Source organism: Trichosurus vulpecula, chromosome 6 (genome assembly GCF_011100635.1).
Source record: "Trichosurus vulpecula isolate mTriVul1 chromosome 6, mTriVul1.pri, whole genome shotgun sequence".
Lineage (NCBI taxonomy): Eukaryota > Metazoa > Chordata > Mammalia > Diprotodontia > Phalangeridae > Trichosurus > Trichosurus vulpecula.
Window position 1 is genome coordinate 157,166,882 of NC_050578.1, and position 19,365 is coordinate 157,186,246.

Genomic DNA, 19,365 nt, shown 5'->3' on the forward strand with positions numbered 1-19,365 from the left:
GTTGGTGTTTATCATTGTTAACTTTCTGTAATGCTCTATCGTACAAAACTTAGGAGACAGTGATTTAGAGAAAGCCAGATAATAAAGGTCTCCATTAATAAGCTAAAATGGTTTGTCTTTTGAGTGAACCCCTGCTATTACTAATCTAAAAAATATGAGGAATAGAAGGGTGACTTAAGAGTCATCAGTAATTAGGCTTAACTTTCTGTGTATACATTAATCCTATTGATATTACAGGTATTTGTACAGCTGCAAAGATGTAATATTACGAAGGAATACAGCTGGAAGTCTAGGTTTCAGCATTGTAGGAGGTTATGAAGAATACAGTGGGAACAAACCATTTTTTATTAAATCTATTGTTGAAGGAACACCAGCATATAATGATGGAAGAATTAGGTAAGGATGAATGGGTAAATTGAAGGGGGTTCTGTTCTGGCAGAATTTCCCCTCAGTTTCTTTGTAAATAAATACACAGGTTTATTATGTTAAAGATTGGGGGACGGAGTAGACTTTGTTCCATACTACTTAAAAAAGCCTGGTTCTGTAGATTCCCAGGTTTATGTGTTAACCAGTAAAATGACTTCTTTCTACCATGTGTGAATTTAAGCAATAAAGAGAAATAAATACATTTGAATAGAAAAATAAGGGCATAACCACCCTTTCTGATAAATTATATAACTTTTGGCTCCAATGTATTTTACAATACTTTATGTATAGGAAGTATGAAGGCTTGAGACTGTCAAATAACCTTAATGGGAAAATAAGATGATATGAAACTGTTGACTGATGTAAGAGAAAATTAAAACAGCAGAATAATCTTAAAATAACTATGGATAAACATTGTGTCTCTGTACTTCTAGATGTGGGGATATTCTTCTTGCTGTCAATGGTAGAAGTACATCAGGAATGATGCATGCTTGTCTGGCAAGAATGCTGAAGGAACTGAAAGGAAGAATCACCCTCACTATTGTCTCTTGGCCTGGGACTTTTTTATAGAAGAAATGATGCTGTGGTGGAAAACAGAACACAAACAAGCTATTTAAAATCTCATGTGTGATCTTGACTTTTTTTTTTTCCAACTTTACTTTTTAATGGATACATTAAGAAAAATGTAAACTTGCATGTCAGGAAAAGTAGAGTCTCAAGAAAAATGCTTCTTGAAAAACCTGAAAACTATTAGTAGTTTTTCATCAAAGTGAAAGACTCATTATTCCGTGTCTCTAAGTTTATATTTTTCTATATGATAATATAATAAAAACCCTTTAGCTGGAACTACTTGTGTGCCCATTATTATTATATTCAAATTTACACTCAATTTGATTAAGAAATCGACAAGGAAAAAGAATTAGCAGTTGTAAAACACAACAGAAATAATCTGATGATTAAATTTATGGTTTCAACCCCAAATAGCTGAAGAGTACATCATAGCAAGGTTTTCTTTTCATGATCAGTTAAGGTAGCAAATATTTTTCAAATTTATTGTTTCATTTATATGATGATGAATTTATTTGCTATAATTAAAAATAAACTAACTCATCCTTTGTAATGCCATGTAATTTGTTTCAAAAACTACCAATATTAACTTTAGGATCAACCCATAAGTACTCAGAATTATGAGTTTGCCTTTAAGACTTTATAAATGATCGATTTACTAGAAAATGAAGGTTATTTTTATTCATAAGACAGACAGTAGCAACAATGAAAAACTGCACAAATGGGTAGGCCAAGAGGCCTTGCAAAAATCACCAAAGGCGACTGGTAACAGAAAACCAATTTAATCCTGGCTCTTCTGGATGGCTACAAGGTCAAAACTTCTGCCAAAGTAACAGGTTATTATGGTGTATGTGCCTGCTAGGAATTATATAAGTCATGCCAACAGAATTACCAGACTGCCTTAAAAATGGATTTTCCTGATTTGGAAGTACAAGGGAACGTCGAACTAGATACCATTTGTTTGTATTCCCAAATTTATATTAACAATCTATCGCTGAATAGTTTTAATACCAAAATGAGTGCCGTATTATGTCAACAGAGATGGCTCCATTCCAAAATGGAAGAAAAAACTTACTTGCAAATAACATGTTCCCATTTTCAGTAAGTCTTCTTGAAGCTGATATATACCTTTGATACCTCTGCAGGGCATGTGACAGGCAACTGATCAGCTCATGAAAACTATGGCTTAGGGAAGAGCCTGATGTTCCATTAGCTAGCTTGTGTACCTATATTAACAGTGTTAGTCGACTTGGTCTCTAGCTTGAAAGGAATATACTCTTTAAATCTGCTTAGTGGTTTGTTCACAATTCTCTAGTAATTTCTGCCCTTTGATTTGTCAAATATTATAAGATAATGACAAATTCAAGCAAATCTAAACTTGACATGAAAAATTCACTTTATTTTGAGGAAAAAAAATTAACCTTTTCTCTTTATACTAACAGAACAAGATTAAGCAGAAATTTCTTAAACGTTATCCAGAAAAATAACAAGATTTAAAGCAGCCATTTCTGGCATTAATGCAAGCACTACAGGCCTATTCAGCAGGGGCAGCCTCAGTGCTCTCCTGCTCTGGGGCAGGTTCACTGCCAGCTTCTTTTCCTTCTTTGCTCCTTTTCGATTTTTTGTGTTTGTGCCTCCTGTGACTGTCCCCTTCTTCACTTTCATGGCGTCGTCTGCTGTTACTAAAGAGAAAAGGAAAAAATAAGTTCAGAGCTACTGTATGCTAACTGGTGTTCATAATACTTTTTACACTAGAAGCTGATGAGTTTTGAACCAGACATCCTTGTACGAAATCTTGATGTTTCTGTGTGCTTTGGGAACAAAGGAAAACCAAAACACTGATCAGATCATCATTTTGAGGAGACGGTTTTCCTAGACGACCTTTAGGCACATATGTTTTTACCACAGGTAACCCCAGAATCAAACTTCTTTAACTCGTATTATACTTATTTATGTAACTTAAATTATAGAAGACACAATTATAAAAAGAAATAGCAGCTGTGGAATTTAAACAATGGATTTAAAGCAGAATATATGCTTTTTTAAAAAGAGAAAGCATTTTGGGTTGCTTACATTAACTCTCTTAAAAAGATACATATGCCAGCACACTTCTAATTCTCCAAATCACATTCTGTTAGATCCCCCATTTCATAATACACCATCCAAATGTGTGGATAATGAAAGCTTGAATGTACTAATGACTACAAGTAAGTTTTGCGTTTCAACAGGTTCTTCTAATTGACATAGAGAGCAGCATGTTTACCACTGATCATTTGGCAGTGTTTATATGATTTTCCTAATATTTCAAGTCAAGTGGATTTCTACTAGTTTCATATTCATTTTTTAAAATTAAAGAACAAACCTTCTAGATGACTTGTGTCTTGTCTCCTCTTTTTCTCTGTGTCTTCTTTCTCTGTGTCGCTCTTCTTTTTCTCGACTTGCTCTATGACGCTCGTAGCCTCTTTCTGTATATTCTCTGTATCTGTATCTTTCTTCATCACTGGAATTGAAGTAAGGACAAAGTTAGCTGGGAAACTATGAGACATAAGTAAGGGCAGGTATATTAAATAATACATAGTTGTCATTGCATACTACTTACAAGCAAATATTACCAGTCAAGAAATAAGTGGGCCTGATGCTGCCTGTTTTCATTCCCAAATATAAGTGAATACACTGAAAATATGGTATAGCAAAAGTCTGATGTTAAAATAGCAAGTATCTTTTCTTTTTTTTTGGAGGAGGGAGGTGAGACAATCAGGGTTAAGTGACTTGCCCAAGATGACACAGCTAGTAAGTGTCAAGTGTCTGAGGCTGAATTTGAACTCAGGTCCTCGAGTCCTGGGCTGATGTTCTATTCACTGTGCCACCTGGCTGGCCTTACGAGTTCTTGACCTATATATCTCTAGGGGTCAATGTAACAAGTGATAGGTTTGGAGGAGAGGAAGATGAATTTGGATGAGCGTCTGAGTGAAGAGATAGGGCTCTATTTCTTAGAATATAGTATTATCTATTTTAGACAGCATAATAACCTAGCTGCTTTCTGCAAGTAGAATGACTAGGTAGGTTTAGATCCACAATGATTTCTGATAACTAAAGAAACAATAGCTTTTCCCTAGTTAATTTCTTCACATGCAAGAAATAATAACACCTGCCTATTTATGGAAAAATTATACTTAATTCTGCCTAACAACATTAGATACAAGGAAAAGCAATCTTCCTTATCTTAGAAGTGGCTTGAAATGGCAAAGAACTTTGACCAGAAATCTGTATAATCCAGAAGTCACAAAACTGAACTTGAAAATTTACTACTCTTTTTTTAATCTTAATTTGGAAAAAATTCTACTATTTTCTCTAACTATGATGGGCCCTTTTCTTCATGTGTCTAAGCACAAAGCTTCAATTGTGAAGGACCTTAGTAGTGATTCCACTGGGTTAAGGCGAAATAGATGAAAAATGCTACATTACAGCAGAAGATACCGGAATACTCGGTTTCAGCTTATATCTGAACATTTCTTCTATTAATTCGGAAGGAAACATTCTCAAAAACAGGGGAGGACCATTTGCCAAAACTTAAGGAAATAATAATTTGCTTCCATAACTGGTGACTGCAAACTCAACCCTATACTTATGTAACCTTAAGCCAAGTTACCTCTTTGGATCTCAGTTTCCTCATCTGTAAAACATGCTTTAATTTAGATGACCTCTAATGTCTCTTCAAGCTCTAAACATATGATCCTACAACATATATACTAACGTTGATTTTTCAATAAATAAGATTTGATAATTAGTTAGCCTACCTACATAAAAAGTATTTAAAACGCCTTAAAATTTATTTCACCAACTGAAACACACGGTAAAAAAGATCATAAGATCAGAGTTAGAGCTAGAAAGAACTTCTGATATCATCTAGTTCAACTGCTTCATTTTACAGGTAAAGAATTTGAGATGCGGACAGGCAACTGACTTGCTGAAGGTTCAGAACCAGTGCTTGTGAAACTGTACCACACAGTAAAGAAAAAACTGCAGGGGAAAAACTGAGCAAATCATACATGATTAATAGTGGTTTCCAAACCATACATTGTGCTATATTTCAGAGGAAGTACTTTTAAGCAGTTCATAAATGAAATGATGCACTGACATCAAGTTATTATGCTTACCTTATGTCTCACAAAACTAACAAAACTCTTAATTAAAATACCCTTTCTAACCAACCGAATGGAAAAAAAAAAACTTGGCCAAACTATTTACTTTTTGCATATCATGGCAGTAAGCTTCGACTTAGAAAGTTTGAAATAGGTCAGTAAAAACATTGTGGCTTCATGAAGGGAAGAGAAAGGGATCCCGGAAGAAGAAAAATGGACTTCTGGTAAACTTCTGGCCTTAGGTTAATGAAGATGAAATATTAACTTGGAAATAATGTTAAGTATTAATAAACAGTATACTAACAAATTAAATTAAAATGAAATTTAAAAATTAAAATAAATTAAATATTTATAAATTAAAACAATGTTTCTTTTGTTTGAATGTTAGTGGAACATTCAACAAAGACTATTTAGATAATTATGATCTGACTACCAACTCTCTCCAGAAGTCCAAATGTAAGAGCAGTAAAACTCTGCGATACCAATTTCACCCAAATTAAAATATCATGAAAATCAGAATTCTCAGGTTGACCTTCTACAGTATGGGTTGAAAACGTTTTCAACAAAGGGTCAAAATGGCCCATAGAATAATCTATTATGTTGCTTCCATCTTCCTGTTGCTTCTCCTCCCATACATCTCTAACCTGCAATTCCTTTCCCTACGTGTCTACTTGTGGTACCTATCTCACATACTCCTTTGTTTTCCCTCCAACACCTCAACACTAAACAACTGATCGAGTTGGTACAATGTTGGTAGAAGAAAGGCAAGATGTTGGGAGAAAGGCAAAAATGAGAACAATGACGTCAGAACAATATTATTTTCTTTAAAAAGAGACAAAAGTAATTTTACTGCCAGTAGCATTCAATTTTGATAACAAAAGACCTCATCTAATTTACTTTCCGTGAGAAGCATGGGTGGGGGAGTGTGGGGGTCTGGATTGGTAAAAAAGCAAGAGTTTGAAAATTATAACCAACTCTTCAAAATAAAACAGTATCATCATGGTAGCAAACACATGATGCTAGTAAACTTTTTTTTTTTAAGAAAAAGTTCTCTTTTTAATGATTTAAACTGGAAAACTTTTTTCTTCCTCTTTTTAAACACATGCCAATTACTTTATGATTTGTCATTTTTAAACCTCCCTCTTACCCTAAAACCAACTTCTGTTAGCGTAAGGTCCTTTAGTTTCTAAATGTAGCCATATGGCAGCAGCTTTACTGCAGATGGTAGATAATTTAGTCCCACACACAAAACCCAAGGCTTCTTCTCCCACCCCTTTTACTGATAACTCTGGCAGCCACACAGAGGTTTCTCTGGGCCTGGAAGTCATTATAGCTCATTTCAAGCACCCTAGAATGACCAGTCTTCTTTCTGGCCCTCAATTTAGCTGCCTGAGAAACAGATGCTACAAGTGGTCTGGACTTCTTAAAACACTGACCCTGTAATTTGTAATACAACACACACACTATATGCTCTATCAATATAATGTCTGTTTTCAGAAAGAACTCCATTTTCTTATACTTCATTTGGACCTTTAAAGTATGTTTTATATGCTGGAGACAATTCAGACCTACACAATACACCCACATTTCTCCCTCTGTGGCTTTAAACATTTTTTTTTTATCATGCCCTAAAGTCTTAGATAAAAGTAAACACTGACTGCTAGTACTGCACCTCAGGAACCTAATGGTTAAACTTTTCTCAAATTGGCTTGATATAATTGTTAATACATGTTCTTTCACTGAAAATTAAATAGCACTTAAGATTTTTTTAAAGTCCTCTTCCTCACCAATGCAAGGTCAAAACTGCAAATATTTGCATTATTCAGACATGGCAAGACCTATAAGAACTCATGCAAAGTGAAGTGAGAAGAACTGAGAGATCATTGTACATAGTACCAACAATTTTGTGATGATCAACTAAGAAAGACTTGGCTACTCTGATCAATACAATGATCCAAGACAATTCCAGAGGACTCATGATGAAAAAATGTCATCCACCTCCGGAGAGAGAACTGATGAACTCTGAGTACAAACTGTAACAAAGAACTGGAAGCAAAATAGATACCCACTGACTAGGAAATGGCTAAACAAATTGTAGAATGGGAATGTAATGGAATAGTGGGCTATAAGAAACGACTACAGAGAAGCATGGGAAGACACATAAATTAAGGCAGAATAAAGCAAGCAGAGCCAAGAAAACAATATATACAACAATGTAAATGCAAAAAACCATTACCACAAAATAACTGACAGTGAATATCACAAAATTACAAAGAACAAGCATGGTCACTAAGAAGAGATACGAAAAGACACCACCCTCCACTCCCTTGCATGAGTGAGCAGTCTGTAGATATGGAATATTGCATATATTTTCAGATTTTTTTGAGGTACTGATAAATTTTTCTGGTTGATTTTTCTCCCAGGTTTTGTTATATGACAAGACTCTCTAGGAAGGGGAAGGGTTAAGGATAGAGAAAGATACTTAGGTAATATAGAAAAGAAAGACATCAATAAAATTTATTTTAAAAAACCTGATTGATACTTTTATGAACTTCTTCCATTTCTAAAAAAATTGTCACTGATGATACTACAACAATACCTTGTATTACAGTTGCTCAAATCAAGGCTTTAAAGATGAGGATTATGAGAGGGAAAAATGAGAAGGGAGTGAATTCAAGGCATGGAAAACAGCTTAGACAGACGCACAGAAGCTGCGGATGGGCTGCGTTCAGAAAAAGGCTAGTAGTGGTTTAGTGGAATGTAAAGTTTGTAATGGGGGTTATGGTATTAAAAAAAAAAAGCACAAGAATAAGTTGGAGTCTGACTGTAGTAGGCCTTAAATGAGAGGTGAAGGTATTTACAGTTTATCCTGTAGGCCATCAAAACTGATGGTTCTGAGCATTTTGAAGGATTGCGTAGTTACACCCATGCCCTGGAAGATTATTTTGGCACTTATGTAGACAGCAAATTAGAGAAAAAGTACACTGAAAGCAACAGCAACAATCAGTGGGCTATTATAGTAGTCTAGTAAGGGCAATGAAAAGGTCCTAAACTATGGCTGAAGATATATGTGGAGAAAACAGGATGGATATGAAAGATGTTGTGGGGATTAAGGACACTTGACAGCGATGATTATAGATAACGAGGGACAAAGTCATCAAGGATGATACTACAATACTCTGAAGCTAGATAACGGGGAGGATAGTGGTGCCCTCAAAAGAAAGAGGAACTGATTCCTGGGGTCTCTAACGTTCTTCCCCTTGAAATACATTTTGTATATATTCACCTGTACACATATTGTTTCCAGCCCCTATCCCCTCCCCCACCAGAATGTAAGTTCCTTGAAGGTACTGACTGTTCTATTTTTGCCTGTGTAACCTCAGTACGTAGACTGGTGCATTTTAATAGTAGGTGCTTGAACAAATAAAGGACATGGCTACTTGATGTTACGATAGTTTTCTAGGTACCAAAAGTAAACATAACTTAAGATTTCCAGTGTTATTCTTTCTCCCTTTTGAAAGATAACACTATGAACACCATTCTTGGGTAAAAAGGCATCTCTCTCATACTTCTTGAAGAGTAAGTTATAATAATTTGATTGCCCTGTAAACCTTTTTGCAAGTAATTTTTAATAAAATTTTCCACTGGGAATTTTCACTCTCCCTCCAAAACTTCTAGCTATTTATTTGGACTTAAACTTGGATGTACGTCTAACATCAGAAATAAATCAAGGTATAATCAACAAACCTGTTGAACACACTTGGCGTTGGGCTGTGATCACGTTCTCTCTCTCTCTCTCTGGTACGTTCTCTTTCTCTATCACGGTCGCGATCTCTTTCTCGGTCTCGTTCTCTCTCTCGCTCTCTATCTTTCTCTCTCCTGGCATAGTAGTCCCACTGCTTGGTGGTGTCGACAAGACTAGGCCATGAAGGAGCAGAACCAGGAAGATGAGGAAAAGCAACTAAAAGAAAAGGAAATAATTAGAAACTAAGGTTACACTAAAAACAAAAGACAAATGTTTGAATAAATTGGTATAATTTTTTTTTTTGCAGAGAAAAGAAAAAACATATGTTGTTATATTAAAGTGTGAGGCAAGTTGAAGCCTCATGCTGTAAATTCCTCAAGATAATGCTCCTGAAGAAAAAAAATGATAAATGTTTATCTACCATTGGGACACTTCCCAGCCACAATATATTTCAACCTTTAAAGATTTTCCATGTATGCTTTTGTGAATTGGCACTTACTAATTTGCTGGTAGTAGAAGAGATATCCCAAGCTTCTGAATGTCAAGAACCCAAATTGACATGTGGATTTGGGGGTGGGTGGTTGATAAGGAAGGGATAGGTTTTATGAAATAAATATAAAAAAAACCCCAGGATCGGATGGATTCGTAAGCAAATTCTAATGAACAATCTAAGAAAATTAATTCCAATATTACATAAACTACTTGCAAAAACAGCAGAAGGTATCCTACCAAGTTCCTTTCATGACACAAATATTGTCTTAAGATATCAAAGAAGAAAACTTTAGAATAATATCCCTAATTTTTTAAATACATTTTTAAATAAAATTTAAGCAACAAGGCTAGACACATCACAAAGATTATATATGCTATGAAGAGACTGGAAATATACACCAAGAATTCAGTATTAGTTTAATATTAGGTAAGCTGTAAACTTAATTAATCATACTGATAACAAAAACAACCCCCCCCCGATGATTTTATCAATAGATGCAAAAAAAAATCTTCTGATAAAATACAATATTCATTTCTGTTTAAAAAAATAGTAAAAGAAAAAATCCAACACTAGAAACAAGAGTAGAGAGAACTTCTTAAAATCATAAATAGTATATGTCTAAAACCAAGAATTAGCATTATATATGTAGCAGGGATAAACTAGAATCCTCCAGTGAAATTAGGGGTGAAACAAGATTGTCCACTGTTGCCATTTCTATTTGCCATAATACTAGAAGACACTATTAGAATATTATTCATATTATGCTAGTATGACAAGAAAAGGAAAACTGAGGGAATAAAAATAGGTAAATAAGAAACAACAATCTCTTTCTGTAGATAATATGATGGTATACTTAAAGAACCCTAGAGAGTCAACTAAAAAATTAAACAATAACTTTAGTAAAATTGCAGGATGTAAAATAAATCCACACAAGTCATCGGCATTTTTATATAACGCCAATAAAACTCAGCAGGAAGAGTCAATGAAAAACTCCATTTAAAAAAACTGCAGACCTTCCCCAAAATAACTTTTTTCTCCCAAAATTACATGTGGTTTTGAATAAAGATCTGAATACCAAGTGTTGCCCACCCTGAATGGTCTAAGAAGATCCTTCTGGCCATATAACTTTCTCCAGAGTAAAATTCATTTTTCATCATGGCATCATTGACAAGATATCACCAGTGGAAGAAAAAATGGCAAATACAGTTATTAAGTACGCTTTATAAACCATCATTACACCCAGCATTTAGCCTCACTTGATATGCTACCATTCTGACATACATAGTACAACTTTAGAAGTATCTATTCCTAAATAAGTAGGATGTATTTTAAAATACTATCATCTTATTTCAGAAAGGCTGAATAGCTATGACTAATCTGTACTTTTTTTTGCAAGTGTGTAGTGTCACAATCAGTCCTCAAATAGACAACTAACAGATGATTTTATATAAAAATATATTATTTTGGACAATGTGTGTTTTCGTCTCCCCAAATTTTCAACTTAGATTCTACTTCTGAAAGCACTGTTCTGTAACTGCCTGCTGAGGCTATGCTGTACCAGAGGTGTTTCAAAGGGACTCTAATGAATAAAATGAGCCTTCTAGAAAGCAAAAATCTGGAAAAAAAAAAACCCCAAACCCCCCCCAAAACAAAACAAAAAAAAAAAACCAACAACAACAACAACAACAAAAAACCACGGAATGTATAAGATTCTGTAGAGTGTACCTATCTAAAAACATAACTATACGAATACAACTATAAATCTCTCTTTACACAGACAGATCTAAATAACTAGAGCAATATTAACTGCCTGTGGGTTGTCTGAGTCAGTATGACAAAAATGATTATGCTACCTAAATTAATTTACTTATTCAACCCTACACCAATCAAATCATCAAAAGACTACTTTAACAGAATTCAACACTTCACTCCTGCACAGTGTCAAGTGGGAAGCATTCTCTGCTGAGGACTACAGTGTGGCACTGGGCCACGTTGCAAGAGGAACAGAGGGAACTGAGGGTACCATTGAGTGAATCTTCACCAGGTGAAGGAAAAAGATATTAACATCCAGCTGGGGTCAGTCGTGTCCTGTCCCGTCCCGTGCTGCTCTCCCCCCCCACACCTCCCCACCCCGCCCGGCCCCCCTGAAGTCACTTAGGGCAAAGATTGAGGCCAGTGAGGCCTAAACTGCACAAGATGCTGAGACAGATTTGAAATCTAGTCCCTAAAGAAACTGCCAATAAAAGGGAGAGTCAGAAAGTGAGGAACAGGGGAATATTAGGAAAAAAGAGTGAAATTACCAAGGATCTCAGAAAGAAGAAAATGAATAAAGATCTTAGAGCACAAACAGATAAACGAGCAGGGAAGATACAGATAACAGAAGGGAATGTGGCCTCCAGGTTAGACAAATGCAAAAAATCTCTGAATACTGTAAGACAAAGACACCAGATGAGGCAGAAGACCCTGTGGATTCCCAAGATAGCAACTGGAACCAGAATAGGATGTTCCTTCCTGAATGGTTCAAGAGAGAAATAAGAATCATGAAAACAGAATTTATGACTTGCACAGTAGAAATGATGAGTACAATGGAAAAACTTGAATCTAGAGGCAAATTTCACCAAAGAAACGAAAGAGAGAACTGACTGGAAATCTAAATATATAGATGTGAAAGAAAATCTAGAAGTGAAGGAAAAAACTGTAACATCAAAAGAAAACATTATTTGAATACAAGTAAAATATTTATTTTGAAGTATGGAAACTACTTAAGGATCATAGGTCTTCCAGAAGGACATGACAAGTCAAAATACTTGCATGTCATAACGCAATAAATAATAGAGGAAAACAACCCATAACTTCTGAACACAAAAATCAAAGTGCCAACTGAAACAATCTACTGAAAGAAAATCTCAATGCTACAAACATATAGCAGTTAAATCTAAAAATTCCAATGGCAAATAAATTCTGTAAGCTAAGAAATGTTTAAAAAGAACCAAAATAAAAAAAGGAACACCAGGTCTATGATAAATCAATCACCCCACATTGTATTTTTCTCCGCAGGCAATTCTCAGTTCCTTCCATTGTTAGCAGGTACCATCTATTCTTAAACTTATTCCTCTCTATAAGCTAAAGCATACCACATCTAAAGTGAGTAAATACTTCTGCAAAGTACGCACTCAACATTATACAAATGAACAGTTGTGCTAGTGTGGATCTGGTACAGAGGTATATACTACCACCATCAACAAAAAGCTAATCAGTCCTATGAAAACTTAATTTCTGCACAATACACTCTGGGCTACCCTTCTCTGGAATGGACAAACATCCCACATTAAGGATATGCCCAGTCTTCATCCTTTCCAACCTGTCTGCAGCCTCACTGCTCTTTTATCTTCTACACTTCTGACCCTTCATTCTTTGTCTTCTTTGCTAGATCTTCATCCAACCTCAGTCTGAACTGTAAAATGGGATAATAAAAGTAGCTACATCACAGGGTTGTGAGGATCAAATGAGAGAATTGTAAAACTCTTAGCACAGTGCCTGACATACAGTAGGCATTTAATGAATGCTTATAAAAAAGGTCATACCCGTTAATCATGGGATCTTCCAAAGCTCTGTCCTGGACCCTCTTTTCTTGTCCCTTTTTACTATTTCATTTGGTGATTTTATCAACTCCCATGGTTTCAACTATACTCTCTATGCAGATGTTCTTAGATTTATTTGTCCAGTCCTAATCTCTCTCCTGACCAAGTCCCATTTCTTCTTTTGCCTTATTAAACATCTCATCCTGGATGTCTGATGTACATTATAAACTCAACACATCCAAAACTAAACTTAGTATCTTTTCCCCAAAACTCTCCTCTTCCTAACTTTCCTACAACCAGCAAATGTACCACTACCTTCCCAGTCATCCAGGCTTGTAACCTAGGTATCATCTTAAAACATCTCATTTTCTCGTTCTGCCGCATATCCAGTCAGTTACCAAGTCCTGCCATTTCTACCTTCGTAACAGCTCACACATGTAACAGCCTACCTTAAGTCTTTCCTTACTACAAGTCCAATCTCATTTAGGTGTCAAAATAAATTTCCTAAAGTACAAGTCTGATCATCTTACCCCTCTCTCTATTAATAAATTCTAGGGACTCTCTACTGTCTCTAGAATAAAATATAAAATCCTATATTTGGCTTTTAAAGCGCTCCACAACCTGTTGCCTTCCTACCTTTCTAGTCTTTTTTTTTTAATACTGAGGATTTCTTCTCTTTTTTTTTGGAGGGGGGAAGGCAGGGCAATTGGGGTTAAGTGACTTGCCCAAGGTCACTGAGGATTTCTTTACTGTGTTTTCCACTAGATAAAAAGTAATAAAGCTTTTCTGTTAAGAAAAAGTGAGTCCATAAAAAGGACTTTTTTTGTAACTGAACCAGTAGCAAATAATATTTAGTGTTCAAAAGACTTATGAATTTTGCATTTGAATTTAAATTTCACAAGATTACTGAATTATAGTAGAAAAAGAAGACATCAACATTAGAAAGCACCTTTTCCACAGAAAGTCATTTATGAAAAGTTTTGAAAAACAATGCTTAAGGAAAACACACAGTAAGGTTATTTTAAAAAGGTCATTTAAGGAAGATATAAGTGCTTCAAGAGAAAAAGGCATTGGGATTGAAAATGGTTGTGCCAAAAATCTGCCAAGACTGAAATGCTAAAAATATTCCTCCACCACTTTATTAATTTAATGTCATGTTTAAGGAAATACTTGCCAGACAAGAGCACTGAAGGCAAAAATCAATTACCTGTATTTTTAAATAAAAATATAAATCTTAGACCTACAAAAATTTCTGGTTTGCACACCATACATAAAGGTCAATACTTGACCTTCATACACTCCCTCCAATAAAGGAATAATTGCCTCCCTCCTTGTTTAAGATTCTCTTCTATCCTCCAACTCTGGATATTTTGCTGGCTCTTTTTCATAACTGGAACTCTCTTCTTTCCTCATCTCCATGTCCCAGCTTCCTTCAAGTCTCAGCTACAGTTCTACCTTCAACAAGAAGCTTTTCCTACTTTCCCTCAATGCTATTGCCTTCCCTCTGTGGATTATCTCCCATTTATGCTATATACATATCTTTTTTGTACATAATTATTTGAATGTTGCTTCAACCATTAGACTGTGAGCTCCCCGAGAGCAAGGACTTTGTTTTGCCCTTCTTTGTATTTTTAGTGCTTAGCAGAGATTGACATACAGGTGCTTAATGCTAGGTAACTGACTCAAGGATATTTTTCCCCTCACTAAAAGATTCAAACGAGGACCCAATAAAAGAGAATAAATCTAGAGATAGGATAAATTAACTACCTTTTAGGCAAGCTGCCTAATTTACACAAAGCAAATAGGATAGTACTTATTTTAATGTGTAAGAATTTAATTAAATCTTTACTAAAGTGGTTATCAAGTAATGATACTTAGGATCATATAGAGCTGCACCTTAGAAATCACAGAGTCAACTCCTTACATTTAAGAAAAAAAAGGAAGCTGAAGCCTATAAAGATAAAGTGATTTGCCCAAACAGAACTTTTTTTCTCACACCTCATGCGTCCTACAATTTATTGGCTTGCTGTAAAATAATAACAATAGCTGGCACTGAAATAGAGCTTTCAGGTTTACAAAGAACTTCACAAGTACCATAACATTGTATCCTCCCAATAACTCTGGGAGATAGGTGTTATTATTATCTCCATTTTAAAGATGAGGAAACTGATGGAGAGAGAAGCTAAGTGACTTGCCCAGGATCACTCAGTAAATTTCTGAGAATAGATGTGAACTCAGGTCTTTCTGCCTCTAGGTCCACTGCTCTAGCCACTGTACTACCTTAGCTGCCTTAGTCCTATAAAAGGAACAACACAGAAGATGACCACAGGACTGATAAAAGGCTGTATTTGGATTAAAGAACAGAAATGTCCCAACAGACACAGAGGGAAATTATTTCTTCAAGTAATAAGCATAAAGCATTAAGGAAAAAGCACTTTAGCACTAAGAAATATAGTTAGGGTACAGAGCTTAATACTCAACAACTGTAACTTGATCAAATTAAACTAAAAAAAAATAACCAAGTGGCTAACAAGAGAAATTTTTGGACAGGAGACTTGAAAGTAGTGTTGTAATCAGTTGGAGTGACATACTCCAGGGCTGAAAGGGCAGTAATTGAAAACATAGATGCTTTAGGATAGAGAAGGTTCTAAAGAGTATATTAGAAGATTTTTTTCAGCAAAATAAAAATCAAGAAACTATTACTGACAAACATAAAGAGAATGAAAGGAAAATAAGTTCTGTTTAAGTGTGTACAGCTATGGGATATACATTAAGAGGGAAGGAATGAGGGGCAGCTAGGTGGTGCAGTGAGTACAGCACTGGCCCTGGAGTTAGAAGGACCTGAATTCAAATCCGGACTCAGACACTTGACACATACTTACTAGCTGTGTGATCTTGGGCGAGTCACTTAACCCCAATTGCCCTGCCTTCCCCCCTTCAAAAACAAAGGAAATAAAAAGGGAAGGAATGTTCCTGAGATGAGGAGTTTGTCAAGAAAATGGGAGGCTAGGACTTGTTAATTTTCAGTAAGACCTAAGGATCATCATCAAAACTTCGGCTATCTGGTAAATGGAAGAAATGTGATTGTGAACATACATAAAATTCCAGTAAACCAAATATTTCTATTATCCCATTAGAGAGGCAAGTTTCATAGTGGATACAGAGCTGACCTCAAATTCAGGAAGACTTGATTCAAGTCCTTTGATATCTCTCAGTGCTCAAGGCAACCCTGCAAAATTTTAAGTTGCAAAGAAGGTGTCAATCTCATGGGTAGAGGGAGCTTTCTTACTGGGAATTCCCTATGGCAATGAAATGGCAGGTCCATTTCCCATCCCTACCCCAAGTACTTATTCTTTTCTTATTTTTTATTTATTTCTTATTTTTGAAGTTAAAGATTAGCAAAAACATAAATAAAACAAAATTCAAAAGTATGCTGATATTTATTCTGAAATGAAAATGTACATAATATTGAATGTATCTATATGCGAAGGCCTATGTTTATATTGTAAATAAGTTATAACATGTAATTAACTTGATCATTCTATTTGCTAAGAATCTGATCTTCTGACTCCTGAATGCACTTTGGTGTTATTTTCAATTTTCTGTGCAGATTCTGGCTTTTATTTAAAGAAATTCCTCTGTGACTCTCTCTCACTTCCTTATCTCTTAACTGTCTCTTGGAGTTTTAGAGTCTCTCTATTTTAAGTCAGCAAAACAACTTTTTCAAGTATTAATTTTTTTCAATCAGGTCATAAAAAAATCTTCAATATTCCTTTCCTTAAAGGAAATTGCCTTTAATTCAAATAGTTTAGGCCAATGTAGATGGAGCCAAATACTTTTAACAATGATTCTTTCAGCTGTAAATAAGTAATTTCATTTATAACAACTAATGGTCACAGATATGATACATATACACACACACACACACACACACACACACACACACACAAATATATATAGGTTACCTACATTTTCACAGTAATAATTACAAATATTTACAGAACTAGGCCATAGAAGATTAAAATCTAATTCTAAACTCCAAAGCAGATGGTTACAGCTGTTTGCCAACAAGTTTACTGAACACCATTACATAACAGACAGCTTGCATGTGCTGTTACAGAAATAAATCTGTACTGTATCTAGTTATAATTTACAACAAGAATTAACTAAGAGGAGTGATTTTTTTTCCAGATAAGGGGGACTTTTTGGCCAAGTTCTCAAAAAATTTCAAGAGAAACTCCACTTAATCAGATCTAAAAAGTTGGGAAAATATCTGTTGCTCATGGGTAGGCCTAGCTAACATAATAAAAATGACAATTCTACCTAAATAAATTTACTTCTTCAGTGTCATACCAATCAAACTACCAAAAAATATTTTATAGAGCTAGAAAAAAAAAAAAACAAAATTCATCTATAAGAACAAAAGGTCCAGAATATCAAGGGAATTATTATAAAGAAATACAAGGGAAGATGGCCTAGCCATATCAGATCTAAAATTTTATTATAAAGCAACAGTCATCAAAAATACTTGGTACTGGTTAAGAAATAGAGTGGTGGATTAGTGGAATGGGTTAGGTACACAATATAAACCCAAAGGCCCCAGCTTCTGGGATGAGAAATCACTATTTGATAAAAACTGCCGGGAAAACTGGAAAATAGTATGGCAGAAACTAGGCATAGACCAGCATCTTAGACCAAGATCAGGTCAAAATGGGTAAACAATTTAGACATAAAGGGTGACATCATAAGCAAATTAGGAGAGCAAGGAATAGTTTATCTGTTAGATCTATAGAAAAGGGAAGAATTTATGACCAAACAAGAGATACAGAACAGTATGAAATGCAAAATGGGTAATGTTGATTACATTAAATTAAAAAGTTTTTGCAAACAAAGCCAATGCAACCAAGATTAGAAGGGAAGCAGAAAGCTGAGAAATAATTTATACAGCCAGTGTCTGATAAAATTCTCATTTCTCAAATATATAACTGAATCAAATTTATAAGAATGCAAATCGTTCCCCAATTGATAAATAATCAAAGGATATGAACAGGCAGTTTTCAAATGAAGAAATTAAAGCTATCTATAGTCATATGAAAAAATGCTCTAAATCACTGCTGATTAGAGAAATGCAAATTAAAACAACCCTCAGGTACCACCTCACACCTATCAGATTGGTTAACGTGACAAAAAAAGTAAAATTATAAATGTTGGAGAAGATGAGGCAAAATTGGAACATGGATGCACTGTTGGTGGAATTATGACCTGATCCAACCATTCTGGAGAGCAATTTGGAAATATGCCCAAAGGGCTACAAAACTGTGCATACCCTCTGATCCAGCAATACCACTTCAAGGTCTGTATCCCAAAGAGATCATAAAAAAAGGAAAAGGACCCACATGTACAAAGAATATTTACAGCAGCTCTTTTTGTGGTGACAAAGAACTGGAAATTGAGGGGAGGCCCATCAATTGAGGAATGGCTGAACACGCTGTGGTATATGCATGTAATGGAATACTACTGTTCTATAATAAATGATGAGCAGGTGGATTTTATAAAAACCTGGAAAAACTTACATGAACTGATGTCGAGTGAAGTGAGCAGAACCAGAAGATTACACATAGTAACACTGTGCAACAACCAACTCAGATAGACTTAGTTCTTCTCAGCAATACAATGATCTAAGTCTAGGGCAATTCCAAAAGACTCAAGATGGAATATGCTATCCACATCCAGAGAAAGAACTATGGAGTCTGAATGCAGATCAAAGCACATTACTTTCTTCTTTTTTCTTTCTTGTGGTTTTTCCCCTTTTGTTCTGATTCTTCTTTCACAACATGACTAATGTGGAAATGTTCAATATGATTATACATGTATAGCCTATATCAGATTGCATGCTATCTCAGGAAGAGGGGAGGAAAGATTTCGAACTCAAAGTCTCATAAAAATCAATGCTGAAAACAATAAACAACCCCCCCCAAATAAATAAATAAATAAATAAACAAATAAACAAATAAATAAATAAATGGGATAGGAAACCCTCCTTAAAGTCTCAAAAAGATTGAAATTTTTCACCCTTCTGTTTTGAAATAACAATTTAAACCAATTTCATCCAACACCTATTGATTTGTATAGCAACAGGATCCTTAAGGAGGCATAGCATTTACATAAAAATCACTTCTAAGTGATAAGGACCAAGCTCGGTCTCTCTGTTGAGGGAGAGAGGGGAAGGAACCACAGGTATGAAATACTACACATACTGACAGATGTGGTTGATGTTTTAAACTTTAAAAAATGTTTTAAAAATCCTTTGTTACAAAGGTAACAGATTCAAAGTACACTATGGGTAGTGGATATTAAACAAGATATATTAATGAGATATTACAACAAAAGCAGCAATTACAAATACATACC

At 35.0% G+C, this 19,365-nt stretch overlaps 2 protein-coding genes across 11 annotated transcripts in view; one reads left to right on the forward strand and one right to left on the reverse strand.

Annotated features, from left to right (window-relative positions):
• LNX1 (ligand of numb-protein X 1) overlaps window positions 1–1,272 on the forward strand; it is a 111,859-nt gene extending 110,587 nt beyond the window's left edge. The window contains exons 9-10 of the mRNA XM_036765047.1: window positions 238–396; window positions 861–1,272. Of these exons, the coding sequence (XP_036620942.1) occupies window positions 238–396; window positions 861–996 (295 nt within the window). The 3' untranslated portion in view covers window positions 997–1,272. The remainder of the gene's footprint in view (window positions 1–237; window positions 397–860) is intronic.
• Window positions 1,273–2,366: 1,094 nt separating this feature from the next.
• FIP1L1 (factor interacting with PAPOLA and CPSF1) overlaps window positions 2,367–19,365 on the reverse strand; it is an 86,120-nt gene continuing 69,121 nt past the window's right edge. For 5 of the 10 annotated variants that reach the window (XM_036762630.1, XM_036762629.1, XM_036762625.1 and 2 more), the window contains 3 exons: window positions 8,883–9,096; window positions 3,356–3,493; window positions 2,453–2,675 (listed from right to left, as the gene is read on the reverse strand). In XM_036762630.1, coding sequence (XP_036618525.1) covers window positions 2,528–2,675; window positions 3,356–3,493; window positions 8,883–9,096 — 500 coding nt within the window. In that variant the 3' untranslated portion in view covers window positions 2,453–2,527. Of the gene's footprint in view, window positions 2,676–3,355; window positions 3,494–8,882; window positions 9,097–19,365 lie in introns of all 10 variants that reach the window. The other 5 variants (XM_036762627.1, XM_036762626.1, XM_036762628.1 and 2 more) reach the window with 3 other exon arrangements.